The sequence below is a fragment of the Pongo pygmaeus genome, chromosome 5, assembly GCF_028885625.2.
Source record: "Pongo pygmaeus isolate AG05252 chromosome 5, NHGRI_mPonPyg2-v2.0_pri, whole genome shotgun sequence".
Taxonomy (NCBI): Eukaryota; Metazoa; Chordata; class Mammalia; order Primates; family Hominidae; genus Pongo; species Pongo pygmaeus.
In genome coordinates, this window is record NC_072378.2 from 110,940,337 (window position 1) to 110,955,899 (window position 15,563).

The 15,563-nt window shown below is 45.5% G+C and overlaps 1 protein-coding gene and 1 non-coding gene across 2 annotated transcripts; both read left to right on the top strand.

Moving 5' to 3' along the window:
* Positions 1 to 4,323: 4,323 nt before the first annotated feature.
* GTF3C6 (general transcription factor IIIC subunit 6) lies at positions 4,324 to 13,787 on the top strand. The gene is made up of 6 exons (XM_054492345.2): positions 4,324 to 4,727; positions 5,073 to 5,153; positions 6,351 to 6,414; positions 6,509 to 6,553; positions 8,349 to 8,462; positions 13,428 to 13,787. The coding sequence occupies exons 1-6, from the start codon at positions 4,671 to 4,673 to the stop codon at positions 13,706 to 13,708; spliced, it is 642 nt and encodes a 213-aa protein (XP_054348320.2). The 5' UTR covers positions 4,324 to 4,670; the 3' UTR covers positions 13,709 to 13,787.
* Positions 9,419 to 9,522, top strand: LOC129039798 (small nucleolar RNA U13). The gene has a single exon (XR_008503496.2). It is a non-coding gene; the product is annotated as a small nucleolar RNA U13 (small nucleolar RNA).
* Positions 13,788 to 15,563: the final 1,776 nt, after the last annotated feature.

Sequence of the window (15,563 nt, forward strand, 5' to 3'; positions counted from 1 at the left end):
TGGCAATGTCCAGAAATTACCCTATATGGTCTAAATGGGGGAGGAACCCTTAGTTCAGGGAATTGCCCACCCCTTTCCTGGAAAACTCATAAATAACCCACCCCTTGTTTAGCATATCATCAAAAATGAACTTAATTAAGTATTATCAGTAGAGCAGCCCAAGCTGCTGCTCTGCCTATGGAGTAGCCATTCTTTTATTCCTTTACTTTCTTTTTTTTGAGACAGAGTTTTGCTCTTGTCACCCGGGCTGGAGTGCAGGGGCTCGATCTTGGCTCACCACAACCTCCGCCTCTTGTGTTCAAGCGATTCTCCCACCTCAGTCTCCCAAGTAGCTGGGATTACAGGCACCTGCCACCACACCCAGCTAATTTTTGTATTTTTAGTAGAGACAGGGTTTTGCCATGTTGGCCAGCTGGTCTCGAACTCCTAACCTCAGGTGAGCCACCTGCCTCGGCCTCCCAAAGTACTGGGATTACAGGCATGAGCCACCATGCCCGGCTCCTTTACTTTCTTAATAAACTTGCTTTTACTTTAAAAAAAAAAAAAAAAAAAAAAGGAACTGCTTATCCAGTAGCAGTTGCTCCTCATTCCACCATCCTCCCAAGCCCCTGGCAACCACTAATCTCTCTCTCTCCCTTTAAAGATAGAGATGGGATCTCTCTACGTTGCCCAGGCTGGTCTCAAACTCCTGGCCTCAAGGGATATGCCTACCTTGGACTCCCAAAGAGCTGGGATTATAGGTGTGAGCCACCATGCCCAACCTACTGTCTCTCTTTATAGGCTTGCCTATTCTGGACATTTCATATAAATGGAACCATTCAGTATGTGGTCCTCTGTGTCTGACTTCTTTCACTTGGCACAATGTTTTCTCTTTTTTGAGACAGGGTCTTACTCTGTCACCCAGGCTGGAGTACAGTAAGTGACATGATTGCAGCTCATTGCAGCTTCGAGATCCTGGGCTCAAGTGAGCCTCCCACCTCAGCCCCCGCAAGAACCTGAAACTACACACATGCGCCACCATACCTGGGTAATTTTTAAAATTTTTTGTAGAGACGAGGTCTCACTATATGGCCCAGACTGGTCTCAAACTCCTGGGCTTAAGCAGTCCTCCAGCCTCAGCCTCCCGAAGTTCTGGGATTACAGGCCTGAGCCACTGCACCCGGCTCCTTTTAATCTTTTTAGGAATTCTAAGTCATTGAGAGTAGACTGTATTAAGAATAAAGTCCCACTGTTAGATTGTGGAAATTCCTCCCAGTCACCAAAAGGCTTGTCTCCTTTCAAAGCTGATGCTGATGGGTGCCTATGGATGCTTATGGATGCTTATTGTGCCTAATAAGCTCCTGTTTTGAGCTGAGAGATGTTTCAAACTTTAAGCTTATTTTCACAGGGTACAAGCTCTAGATCATGGAGTCATTACTATGATGTCCTCCTTCCTTCCAAGGGAATAGTTTTCCAGTCTGCATGCCACATTATATTAAAATTATTGGCTGGGTGCGGTGGCTCACACCTGTAATCCCAGCACTTTGGGAGGCTGAGGCAGGTGCATCACCTGAGGTCAGGAGTTCAAGACCAGCCTGGCCACTATGGTGAAACCCTGTCTCTACTAAAAACACAAAAATTAGCTGGGCATAGCGGCAGGCACCTGTAGTCCCAGCTACTTGGGAGGCTGAGGCAAGAGAACTGCTTGAACCCAGGAGGCAGAGGTTGCAGGGAGCCGAGACAGTGCCATTGCACTCCGCCTGGGTGACAGAATGAGACTGTCTCAAAAAAATAAAAATTAAAATTAAAAAATAAAAATTATATCACAGATTTTATATACACGTGTTTTTGTAAACACATAGAATATCTTTGAAAGGATATAAAAGAAACTAGTACAAATGGTTGGGGGACAGGGGTAGAAGGCTCACTTTCTGGCTGGGCGCAGTGGCTCACACCTGTAATCCCAGCACTTTGGGAGGCTGAGGTGGGTGGATCACTTGAGGTTAGGAGTTCGAGACCAGCCTGGCCAACACGGTGAAACCTGTCTCTACTAAAAATACAAAAATTAGCCTGGTGTGGTATTGTACACCTGTAATCCCAGCTACTAGGGAGGCTCAGACACAAGAATTGCTTGAACCCAGAAGGCAAAGATTGCAGTGGGTCAAGATCACACCACCGCACTCCAGCCTGGGCGACAGAGCCAGACTCTGTCTCAAAAAAAAAAAAAAAAAAAAAAAGCTCACTTTTAACTGTGTATTCTTTTGTAAATCATTAAAAGTAAATAAAAATAATTACTTCATAAATACCAAACAATAATAACTTTTGCTAGAAGTATGAGGCTTGTTTATTTTAAAGGGACATCTTGAGTTATAACACACTAACCTTTCAAAACGCACATATTTTCATTCCTCAAGCCTTTGTTTCTGCTGTTCCCTCAGCTTGGATTATCCACTCCTCCTTGCTCTCCCCACATCTCCCTCAAAATCTGACAATTTATGTAATTTTTCAATTTACTAAGTATTTTTAGATATACGATTGAATTTTTACTTTCCAAGCAAAAAAGACACAGTAAGTATTATTATTATTATTTTTTGAGACGGAGACTTGCTCTGTCGGCTAGGCTGGAGTGCAGTGGCGCAATCTCGGCTCACTGCAAGCTCCGCCTCCCGGGTTCACGCCATTCTCCTGCCTCAGCCTCCCTAGTAGCTGGGACTACAGGCGTGCACCACCACGCCCAGCTAATTTTTTTGTGTTTTTAGTAGGGACAGGGTTTTACCGTGTTAGCCAGGATGGTCTCGATCTCCTGACCTTGTGATCCGCCCGCCTCAGCCTCCTAAAGTGCTGGGATTACAGGCTTGAGACACCGCAGCCGGTGTTAAGTATAATTATTTTCATCCTCATATAATAAATAAGAAAACTGAGGTTGGAAAACTTCACAATTATTAAGCTTCAGAGCTAGAACTGAAATGTACTTCTAACAGGTCCAGTGTTCCTTCTACTTTTTTATGCTATGAAATCCTATACATTTAATTAGGCAACTGGACAAAAATACACACAAAAGAGTGTTTACTACAGTGTTATTTACAATATCCACAAATTGTAAATAACCTATGTGTTAAAAAATAGAGGATCAAGTTATGGCACACTCATACAACCATTATGTAAAGGCAGGCGCTGTGGCGTGCGCCTGTAGTCCCAGTTACTCAGGAAGCAGAGGTAGGAGGCTCCCTTTGAGCCCAGGAGTTTAAGGGTACAGGAAGCTACGATGGCGCCACTGCACTCCAGGCTGGGTGACAGAGCCAGACCCTGTTACAAAAAAGAAAGGAAAGAAAGAAACAAAGAAACAAAGAATAAAAGAAAGAGAGAAAGAGCATCATACTAAAAAATTTATATATTACTACTAATAATAGATTAAATGCACTTTAAATGCTTACTATGTGCTGAATACTGGACTAAATTTATTTTATATGTATTGTCTCATTTAATCCTCACAATAACCAATCTGCCCAAAGCCTTGCTGTTAATAATGCAGCAGAACTTGACTGGTATTAAAATCCAAAACTCAGGCCGGGGACGGTGGATCACGCCTGTAATCCCAGCATTTTGGGAGGCCCAGGCGGGCGGATCACCTGAGGTCGGGAGTTCGAGACCAGCCTGACCAACATGGAGAAACCCCGTCTTTACTAAAAATAACAGAATTCGTCCTGCGTGGTGGCGCATGCCTATAATCCCAGCTACTCGGGAGGCTGAGGCAGGAGAATCGCTTGAACCCGGGAGGTGGAGGCTGCAGTGAGCCGAGATTGCGCCATTGCACTCCAGCCTGGGTAACAAGAGCAGAACTCCATCTCTAAATAAATAAATAAATAAAAATCCAAAGCTCATGATCTTAACCACTAGATCAAGCTATCGCAAGTAAGAAGACCGTTTCTTTCATAATCAGAAACATCTATGGGATCCTTCTGAAAATTCTGTTCAAACTTCTCTTGCCCAGGTCTCTGTGTTCCTATAACAATGTGTATCTCTTACAGCACTTGCTTGGATCCATTTATGTACCTCTCACAGATCTTATGTTCCTGCAGGCCTCAAACTTAAGCCCACTTTCTGTTTTTCATAGCTCCTAGTGCCGTGCTTTTTACTGTGTAGGCGCTCATTAGTGTTAAACCGAATGTGCCTTTAACTTGGCTTGGGGTACGTTGAATTGAGGATGAGTGCTCACACAATATTAAGAATTTCTTTCCAAGAAATGTGCTCGGGTCAAACACAAGGTCTTTCTGTCCATGATCCGCCTGAAACCATGGTTTCCTTGCTTTCACCTTTATCCCCTTTGCCTTGCCAGTCCTCCCCGCCAGCGGGGCCGGGAGCCCGGCGACTCCCTAGGTCGCAGGGCCTCTCTTGCGTAACCGAGCGGGCTCCGCTGCCTACAGCAGCCCACCCCCAGCCCCTGCTCTCAGACACCAAGCAAGGAGGAGGCCCGTGGCGAGTCTCCACGTGGGTACCGGCGCTCTCGGCGCCCGTAGCCACCCGCCCGCCGGAAGCCGACATCTCGAATTCTGGCAGAAGCGATTTGCCCGGCGAGGAGCGGAGCGGCAGGAACCCAATAAGCTGCTTCGCGTCGGAGCTGCTGCCCGTACTTAAGATGGCGGGTCTGGGCGGGCGTGGCCAGTGATTAGGAGCCGAGGCGCCGCGAGACCATGGCGGCGGCGGCGGACGAGCGGGGTCCAGAGGACGGAGAAGACGAGGAAGAAGAGGTAGCAAGCGCTACGCCGAAAGCCTGCACCGCAGTGGCAGTGATGCCTGTGCTGGCTGTGTGTGGGGAAGGGAGTCGGGGAGCTGCGGGCCAGAGGGAGGCCCCGCCGCTCCTCACTGGCTTCTTGCTCTTAGGCGCGTGGAGCCGGGCGGCTTGGGACCTTAGCCTTAATCGTCACCCCGTACTTAGGATGGGAAGTACCGGGAAGTTACCTTAGGTAGCGTAGTTTCCTCTTACTGAAAACAGGGTCCGGTTTTCACAAATGTGGGAAATTTGGCTTCTTTTGCTAATTGCTCCCTCTTGCCCGCTCGCGTGCTAGCATGTTAACCCCTCTTTCTTTCACCAGGAGCAGTTGGTTCTGGTGGAATTATCAGGAATTATTGACTCAGACTTCCTCTCAAAATGTGAAAATAAATGCAAGGTTTTGGTGAGTTTTCTAGACTTGGGGGGATTGTTCTAGAGTTTCTTAAATGTAAAACAAGAATGAATGGTGAAATACCTATCCGCAAGTATTGATATATTTATTTCACCTTAAAAAGTAGTGAACTCTAAGGATAAGAAGTATGCTAAGTATAATTAATTAATATATAATTAAGTATAATGTGGAAGTACAGGGGGGACTATGGGAGCAGATAGGAGAAAATGGCTAACTTTGCTTGCCTGTTTGAATGTGTGGCTGAAGAGACAGATTTGGAGGAAGTAACACTGTGATATGGAACAGTACATATATTCCTGTAATCTCAGCACTTTGGGAGGCAGAGGTGGGAGGATCACTTGAGCCCAGGAATTGGAGACCATCCTAGGCAACATAACGAGACCCCCTCTCTACAATAATAATAATAATAAAAAATGGCCGGGCGCGGTGGCTCACGCCTGTAATCCCAATACTGGGAGGCTGAGGCGGGTAGATCACGAGGTCAGGAGTTCGAGACCAGCCTGGCCAACATGGTGTAACCCCGTCTCTACTAAAATACAAAAATTAGCCAGGCATGGTGGTGGGCGCCTGTAATCCCAGCTACTCGGGAGGCTGAGACAGAAGAATCGCGTGATCCCTGGAGGCAGAGGTTGTAGTGAGCCGAGATCACGCCACTGTACTCCAGCATGGGCAACAAAGGGCGAAACTCCATCTCAATAAATAAAAAATAAATAAATAATAATAAATTAGCTGGGGATGATGGCATGCGCCTGTGGTCCCTGCTTCTCAGGAGGCTGAGGTGGGAGGATTGCCTGAACCCTCATGGTCAAGGCTGCAGTGAGCCATGATCATGCCACTGCATTCCAGCCTGGGTGACAGAGCTAGACACTCTCTCAAAAAATAAATAGACAGATGACAGATAGATTAGATAGACTCTTTGCACTACTGTTGACAAAACTTCCTCTGTTTTTAGCTTACTTTTGAAGAGGATGTTGATTGAAATAAACCTTGTTACTTGAGTATGAATTAAGTAGTCTTCAGGTTGTAACTGCTGTGATCAGAGCAGTTGTAGTTTATCCTGTACTTGGTAGGACAAGATGCTCTAGAGGTTCCCCAGTTTTGGAGATTAGTTTCCTTGGTAGCAAGGTTACAATGTTGAAGCCTTTTTCTAATGATGTTTTTTTCTTATGATTCTTTATTCTGTTGTAGGGCATTGACACTGAGAGGCCCATTCTGCAAGTGGACAGCTGTGTCTTTGCTGGGGAGTATGAAGGTAGGAGGATGTCAGATAGATGGAACTCTTTCTGATATGGGCTTTTCAGAGATGGTACCTCTTCTCAACAATTTGCCTTTGTATTTTTCTGCAGACACTCTTGGGACCTGTGTTATATTTGAAGAAAATGTTGAACATGGTAAGTGATTGCTAGCCCAGCCCTTTTTAATATGAACTATTTCAATCATACTTAAGCATAATAAATATTAAATATCTCATGTATCCATTGTCTAGCTGTATCATATCCTACCATTTTCCCAAACGTGACGCAGATTATAGTTAAAAAAAAACATGCCAGGCTGGGCCAGGTGGCTCAATCCTGTAATCCCAGCACTTTGGGAGGCCAAGGCGGGCAGATTACTTCAGGCCAGGAGTTCGAGACCAGCCTGGCCAACATGGCAAAACCTCATTTCTACTAAAAATACAAAAATTAGCTGGGTATGGTGGCATGTGCCTCCCAGCTACTCGGGAGACTGAGGCACGAGAATTGCTTGAACCCAGGAGGTGGAGATTGCAGTGAGCCGAGATCGCACCAGTGCACTCCAGCCTGGGCAACAGAGCTAGATAGACTGTGTCTCAAAAACAACCAACCAAAAAAACCCATTCCAGATACATTTGAAGTCCTTCTATCCCCCTTTCCAAACTTACTTCTTTCCCTCTGTCTTCAGAGATGATCACTCTCCTGAATTCTTTTTTTTTTTTTTTTTTTTTTGGGACGGACTCTCACTCTGTCACCCAGGCTGGAGTGCAGTGGTGCAATCTCGGCTCACTGCAACCTCCGCCTCCCAGGTTCAAGCAATTCTCCTGCCTCAGCCTCCCGAGTAGCTGGGATTACAGGCGCCTGCCACCACGCCCAGGTAATCTTTGTATTTTTGGTAGAGACGGAGTTTCACCATGTTGGCCAGGCTGATCTCAAACTCCTGACCTCAAGTGATCTGCCTGCCTTGGCCTCTCAAAGTGCTGGGATTACAGGTGTGAGCCACCGCTCCTGGCCAAGGAATAAAAGAAGGGCTACTTCATAGGCAGAGCAGCCTACTTTCTAAAGTATGGTATCAATTTACACTCACAGTAGCAATGTATGGAAGTGTCTGTGCTTCATATCCTTGGCTCAAGGGCCTCATCCTCCCTCCTGCCTAGGCATACAGTTTTCTGAAACTTTCAACTCCAGGCAGCAGGTTGGCAGCAATTTTTTTTCTCAGGCTTTCATGATTGAGAATGTCCCTACTCCATACTTTGGCTTCAGGTAGTAAGTCTGACTTTGGTCCTTGATTTGATTGGTAGAATTTTAGATCCCAATACGCTGTAGGGTAAAATTCTTGGCCCCAATTTCCATTTCAAGGATGAAGCCTGTTAGACCTATGGGTTTAATCTCACTCATAACTCTGTGTTTCTGTCCCTTGAAGATGTTTGTTACTTTTGAATCCAGTTGTGCTTTCAACTGTTAATGTATTTTTTTTTTTTTCTTGAGACAGAGTTTTGCTTTTGTTGCCCAGGCCGGAGTGCAGTGGCGCAATCTCTGCTCACTGCAACCTCCACCTCCCAGGTTCAAGCATTTCTCCTGTCTCAGCCTCCTGAGTAGCTGGGATTACAGGCGTGTGCCACCATGCCCAGCTAATTTTTTGTATTTTTAGTAGAAACGGGATTTCATCATGTTGGCCAGGCTGGTCTCGAACTCCCGACCTCAGGTGAACCATTCGCCTCGGCCTCCCAAAGTGCAGGGATTACAGGCGTGAGCCACCGTGCCAAGCCTGTTAATGTATTTTATCTATCACTTTTCTATGCTTGGAGCAGGAGGGATGAGCTATACCTTGAATTTACTACACTATCTTGACAGGAAGTAGTTTAATCTGACTCCCTACACTGGAATTACTAAGGTTTCATCTTTGTTTTATTTGATGGCATAAGAAGTATAATAATGTTCATTTCTGTTCTAGCTGATACAGAAGGCAATAATAAAACAGTGCTAAAATATAAATGCCATACAATGAAGAAGCTCAGCATGACAAGAACTCTTCTGACAGAGAAGAAGGAAGGAGAAGAAAACATAGGTTAGTTCCCTTATTCTCTGAAAATATGTGATCCAGTACTGGCTTTGACAATGATACATTGATGCCAGGACAGTCCTTGTACTTTTTAGTAATAACTATACATGATTTTTGTTTTTTCAGACAGAGTCTTGCTCTGTCACCCAGGCTGGAGTGCACTGGCACAATCTCGGCTCACTGTCACCTCCGCCTCCTGGGCTCAAGCAATTCTCTTGCCCCAGGCTCCTGAGCAACAGGGATTACAGGCACCCACCACCACGCCCAGCTAATTTTTTTTTTTCTTTTTTTTTTTTATCGAGACGGAGTCTCGCACTGTCGCCCGGGCCGGAGTGCAGTGTCGCGATTTGGGCTCACTGCAACCTCCGCCTCCCGGGTTCAAGCGATTCTGCTGCCTCAGCCTCCGGAGTAGATGGGACTACAGGCACGCACCACCAGGGCCAACTAATTTTTGTATTTTTAGTATAGACGGGGTTTTACAATGTTGGCCAGGATGGTCTCGATCTCTTGACCTCGTGATCCACCCGCCTCGGCTTCCCAAAGTGCTGGGATTACAGGCGTGAGCCACCGGTGCCCGGCCACACCCGGTTAATTTTTTTAGAGACCGGATTTTACCGTGTTGGCCAGGCTGGTCTTAAACTCCTGACCTCAAGTGATCCACCTACCTTGGCCTACAAAGTGCTGCAATTACAGGTGTGAGCCACTGTGCCTGGCCTCATAATATGTTTAATATATTAAAATTGAGGGTACTCTATCTAAAGTACCAAGCATAGAGTTAAAATTCAGTTGAACTCTCATATAGCTTAGGGCACTGGGAACATAGAAATCTTTTATCTGCTTGGCATTGGAAATGACTGAGGAGTTTTTGAAGAAACTAGATATCTAAGCCCTAGGGAATTCAGTAGTGCTTCTCTGTCTCTTCTCCTTCCCCCTCTCCCCTTTTTAATTAAAAACTTCCTTGTATCTTTTTGTAGTTCATAAGCATGATGATTATGTTTTTACATTCACGTGTAAGATGTGCCTCCCTCAAACCTTGTTATGATGTCAGCATATTACCTGTCTGATGTGTGGGGGGAAAACCTTCCTTGTGAGCAAAGTGGATATGATCACAATAGTTCTGAATTCCCAAGGTGAAATCTCCTGGAAACTTCTGGCAGCTGCGGCAGTCTTCAACAGGCTCACAGCTGAAAAAGCTGGCTTTTTTTTTTTTTTTTTTTTAGAGACAGTCTCGCTCTGTCACTCAGGCTGGAGTACAGTGGAGCCATCTTGGCTCACTGCAACCTCCACCTCCTGGGTGCAAGCGATTCTCCTGCCTCAGCCTCAGGCATGTACCACTAGGCCTGGATGATTTTTGTATTTTTATTAGAGACAGGGCTTCACCATGTTGGCCAGGCTGGTCTTGAACTCCTGATCTCAGATGATCAACCTGCCTCGGCCTCCCAAAGTGCTGGAATTACAGGTGTGAGCCACCGCCCCTGGCCAAAAGCTGGCTTTAAATGTGGAGGAGACTGTAGGACCACAGTTGTTAGTCCTCAGTCTAGTTTTTATTATTATTTAATTATTTTATTTGAGACAGGGTCTCACCCTGTCACCCAGGCTGGAATGCAGTGGTGTGATGTCAGCTCACTGTGACCTCTGCCCCCCATCCCCCTACCTCAGCCTCCCCAGTAGTTGGGACCACAGGCATGTTCCACCATGCCTGGCTATTTCTTTTTTTGTTTTTTTTTTCTTTTTTTTTTGAGATGGAGTTTCACTCCGTCGCCCAGGCTGGAGTGCAGTGGCGCGATCTCTGCTTACTGCAACCTCCACCTCCCAGGTTCAAGCGATTCTCCTGCCTCACCCTCCTGAGTAGCCGAGACTACAGGCGCATGCCACCATGCCCAGCTAATTTTTGTATTTTTAGTAGAGACAGGGTTTCACCATGTTGGTCAGGCTGGTCTGGAACTGACTTTGTGATCTGCCTGCCTCAGCCTCCCAAAGTGCTGGGATTAGAGGCGTGAGCTGCCGCACCTGGCCTTTGTATTTTTAGTAGAGATGGAGTCTCGCCCTGTTGCCCGGGCTTGCCTAGAACTCCTGAAGAGACCACTGTGCCCAGCCTTTCTTTTTCTTTTGACATTTTTCTTTTCTGGAGACAGAGTCTTACTCTATCCCCCAGGCTGGAGCGCAGTGGCGTGATCTCAGCTCACTGCAACCTCTGCCTCCCAGGTTCAAGTGATTCTCATTCCTCAGCCTCCTGAGTAGCTGGGATTACAGGTGCCCACTACCAGGCCCGGCTAATTTTTAGTAGAGACGGAGTTTTTTTTCTTTTTTTTTTTTTTTTGGAGACGAGTTTCACTCCTGTTGCCCAGGCTGGAGTACAGTAGTGCGATCTTGGCTCACTGCAACCTTCGCCTCCTGGGTTGAAGTAATTCTCCTGCCTCAGCCTCCTGAGTAGCTGGGATTACAGGCACGCACCACCACGCCCAGCTAATTTTGTATTTTTAGTAGAGAGATGGGGTTTCTCCATGTTGGTCAGGCTGGTCTCGAACTCTCAACCTCAAGTGATCCGCCCACCTCAGCCTTCCAAAGTGTTGGGATTAGAGGTGTGCACCACCGCACCCAACCATTTTTTTTGTTTTTTTTTTTGTTTTTTTAAAATAGAGACAGGGTCTTACTATGTTACCCAGCTGGTCTCAAATTCCTGGGCTCAAGTGATCCTTCCGCCTCAGCCTCCCAAAGTGTTGGGATTACAGTGATGAGTTCTTAATTTGCATCCACTTATTCTTCACTTGCTGGTCACCACATACTAGAGACTTTTAGACTAGTGCTTCTTTCACCTGAAGCAGACACGTTTGTGGAGTTGAACAAATAATAATTTGATGGTTTAAAAGTTCACTGCTCAACAACATATTTGAAACTCTAGTAAATAAGATTCTCATGATGAGTATTTATAGCTTAACAAGGAATAAACATTTGAAGGTACATTGATCTTATAAAATTAATTGTATCACCTATATACAACTATATAATAAACCCTTGTTCTTATTATGTATATCCCTGAACTATCCCCTCTTTTAGGCACCTTGTAATAATTATAGGAAGAAAGAGGTACTAGGTTCTAGAATAAACTTGAAAGGCTGACTTGTATCATAAGCTTAGCTGTCATTGGGATATTCTTACTAGAGTGAGTTTCCTCTTCCTAGTCTTTAATAATCTGACAGATCTTTGGGAATATTTGGGTGTTTTGTTTAGTCAAATAAATGAGCAACCAACAATTGAGTCTGCATTAGTTACCTACTGCTGCATAACAAATTACCCCTAAACTTGACAGCTTAAAACAACAACAAAAAACCAGTATCTTACAGTTTCCGTGAATCAGGAATTTGGGAGCAGTTTAGGTAGGTGGTTCTGGCTCCAGGTCTCCGATAAGGTTGCAGTCATCTGAAGGCTTGACTAATGCTGGAAGTAAAATGGCTTATTCATATGGCTTGTAAATTTGTTTTGGTTGTTGGCAGGAGGCCTTAGTTCCTTGCCGTGTTGTCCTCCTCACAAGACTGTTTGAATGTCCTCCTGATATGGCAGCTGGCTTCTCTCAGATAAAATATTCCAAGAAAACATGGTAGAAGCCACAGTGTCTTTTATGAACTAGCCTTAGAAGTCACAGTCTTGGCTGGGTGTGGTGGCTCATGCCTGTAATCCCAGCACTTTGGGAGGCCAGGGCAGGCAGATCACTTGAGGTCAGGAGTTCAAGACCAGCCTGGCCAACAACGTGAGACCCCCATTTCTACTAAAGATACAAAAAATTAGCCAGGTATGGTGGCATGCACCTGTAATCCCAGCTACTCGGGAGGCTGAGGTGGGAGAATTGCTTGAACCCAGGAGGCGGAGGTTGCAGTGAGCCGAGATCACGCTACTGCACTCCAGCCTGGGTGACAAAGCGAGACTCTGTCTCAAAGAAAAAAAAAGTCACAATCTTGTCATTTCCACAATATCCTATTCAGTGTGGGACAGGACTACACAGGGGCATGAATACCAGGAAGGTGAAGATCATTGGGGACCATCTTGCAGTCTGGCTACCAAACACGGCTACATGCTGGAGGCAAAACAGGACAGAGGAAGTGTGACCCTTACCTTCTAGGAACTTGCATTCTAAAGTAAATTACATTGAAACAGACATGGATGAATATGAGTGAACATCAAATTCATTCTATTTTAAGTACTATGCTAAATAACAGAATAAAGGAAAGCTTCAAGATTTTGAGCCTGGCTCACTAGGAGAACGACGTTATTGCAGGAAAAAAATATGAACATATATAGTTGAAGCTGAATTGGAAGAAAAAGGACTAATAACCAGGCGCAGTGGGTCATGCCTGTGATCCCAGCACTTTTGGAGGCGAGGCGGGTGGATGGCTTGAAGTCAGGAGTTCGAGACCAGCCTGGCCAACATGGTGAAATTCCGTCTCTATTGAAATACAAAAATTAGCCAGGCATGGTGGCGCACACCTGTAATCCCAGCTACTTGGGGGGCTGAGGCACAAGAATCGCTTGAACCAGGGAGGCGGGGGTTGCAGTGAGCCAAGATCGTACCCACTGCAATCCAGCCTGGGTGACAGAGCAAGACTTTGTCTTAAAAAAAAAAAAAGAAAATTGTAGGGAAGTGGTAAGTTTCCTTGAAGGCATGAGATGGCAGAGAGTGCTCAAATTATTTCTTAGAATGAGCTGAGAACTGAACTCTGGAAAAAGGCATGGAATAGTAATCGAAGTTGGTAACGTGTAGTGATTTCGACGGTACCTACCTAATAGGCATTCCAAGGTCTCCAGAGAAGATGCAAATTATATTTTATCAGTAGTTACAGACACCATATTCCTTGGTTTATGTTAGGCTTTCAGTTTGACATGTATTCATAGGATAGAAATTTAAATTAAAGAAAAATATACTAAAATTCATTTTTTGTTTCTTTTTTTGTTTATTCCTCATCCTCTCCAAATTAGGTGGGGTGGAATGGCTGCAAATAAAGGATAATGATTTCTCCTATCGACCCAACATGATTTGTAACTTTCTACATGAAAATGAAGATGAAGAAGTGGTAGCTTCAGCCCCAGATAAATCTTTGGAATTGGAAGAGGAAGAGATTCAAATGAACGACAGTTCAAACCTGAGTTGTGAACAGGAGAAATCAGTGCACTTGGAAATAGAAGATTCTGGTCCTCTTATTGATATACCTTCTGAGACAGAAGGTTCTGTTTTTATGGAAACTCAAATGCTGCCTTAGAAATCACTCCTAGATGAAATGTTTCTCATAATAACTTGTCAAGAACTTTTTAGAGTTACATAAAAATAACTGCTGTGTAGCTTTCAGTCTTTTAATATTTTATTGCATTTTATTGGCTATACACACATAACCAGTCGTAACACAACTTATTTTACCAGAATTATTTGGGACCAGACATGAGTTGGATTTTTAAAATGCAGTTTAGGCTGGGTGCGGTGGCTCACACCTGTAATCTCAGCACTTTGGGAAGCTGAGGTGGGAGGATCACTTGAGCAGCCTAGGAGTTTGAGACCAGTCTGGGTAACATAGGGAGCCCCTGTCTCTACAAAAAATTTTTTAGAATTAGCTGGACATAGTGTCATGCGCCTATGGTACCAGCTACTGGGCAGCTGACCTGGGAGGATGGCCTGGGACTGGGAAGTCGAGGCTGCAGTGAGCTGTGTTTGCGCCTCTGTACTCTCACCTGGCTGACACAGTGAGACCCTGTCTCAAAAAATAAGTAAAATGAGGCCGGGCACGGTGGCTCACGCCTGTAATCCCAGCACTTTGGGAGGCTGAGGTGGGCGGATCATGAAGTCAGGAGATCAAGACTATCCTGGCTAACACAGTGAAACCCCGTCTCTACTAAAAATACACAAAATTAGCCAGGCGTGATGGGGACGCCCGTAGTCTCAGCTACTTGGGAGGCTGAGGCAGGAGAATGGCGTGAACCTGGCAAGCGGAGCTTGCAGTGAGCCATGGAGCTTGCAGTGAGTCGCGCCACTGCACTCCAGCCTGGGCGACAGAGCAAGACTCTGTCTCAAAAGAAAAAAAAAAAGTAAAATGAAATATTTTTAAATGACTTTAGGGACCCTTCTGAGTCCTTTAAATTCAAGGTTGCATTAAGGTAAGTATATAAAGTTTTCCTTTGAGGCTGTTACAAATTACTACAAACTCAGTGACTTAACACAAATGTACTGTCTTATAGTTTTGTAGATGAGAAGTATGATGCGGGTCTTACTTGGGCTAAATTCAAGGTGCTGGCAGGAATGCATTCCTTTATGGAGGTTTTGGGGTGGGGGGCAAATCCATTTCCTTGTTTATTTAGTTGTTGGCAGAATTCAGTTCTTTGCAGTTAAAGGATCAAAGTCTCCTTTCCTTGTTGTCTGTTAGCCGAGGGTCATTTCTAGCTCCTGAAGGCTGCCTTCATTCCTTGGCTCATGATCCCCTTTTCTTCAGAGCCTGCAATAATGGGTGAAGTCCCTCTCCCATTTTGAATCATTCCTGTTACTTCTATCATCCCTCTCTCTGACCTACCCTTCTGTCTTCCATTTCCACTGTTAAATGTCTATTTGATTACTCTGGGCCCACTTGGATAATCTCCCTTTTTTTTTTTGAGATGGAGTCTCACGCTGTTGCCCAGGCTGGAGTGCAGTGGTGAGATCTCTGCTCACTGCAAGCTCCGCTTCCCGAGTTCATGCCATTCTCCTGTCTCAGCCTCCTGAGTAGCTGGGACTACAGGTGCCCGCCACCACGCCCGGCTAATTTTTTTGTATTTTTAGTAGAGACGGGGTTTCACTGTGTTAGCCAGGATGGTCTCAACCTCCTGACGTCATGATCCACCCGCTTCTGCCTCCCAAAGTGCTGGGATTACAGGCGTGAGCCACCATGCCTGGCCTGATAATCTCCCTATTTTAAGGTCAATAAGTTTTTTGTTTTGTTTTTTTTTGAGACGGAGTCTCGCTCTGTTGCCCAGGCTGGAGTGCAGTGGCTCGATCTTGGCTCACTGCAAGCTCCACCTCCCGGGTTCACGCCATTCTCCTGCCTCAGCCTCCCGAGTAGCTGGGACTACAGGCGCCCACCACCACACCCGGCT

Coding starts and splice junctions, on each gene's coding strand:
- GTF3C6 (XM_054492345.2), top strand. CDS start 4,671: ATGGCGGCGGCGGCGGACGAGCGGGGTCCAGAGGACGGAGAAGACGAG. Junction 6,554..8,348: donor TGAAGAAAATGTTGAACATG/GTAAGTGATTGC, acceptor TTTCTGTTCTAG/CTGATACAGAAGGCAATAAT. Junction 8,463..13,427: donor GGAAGGAGAAGAAAACATAG/GTTAGTTCCCTT, acceptor TCTCCAAATTAG/GTGGGGTGGAATGGCTGCAA.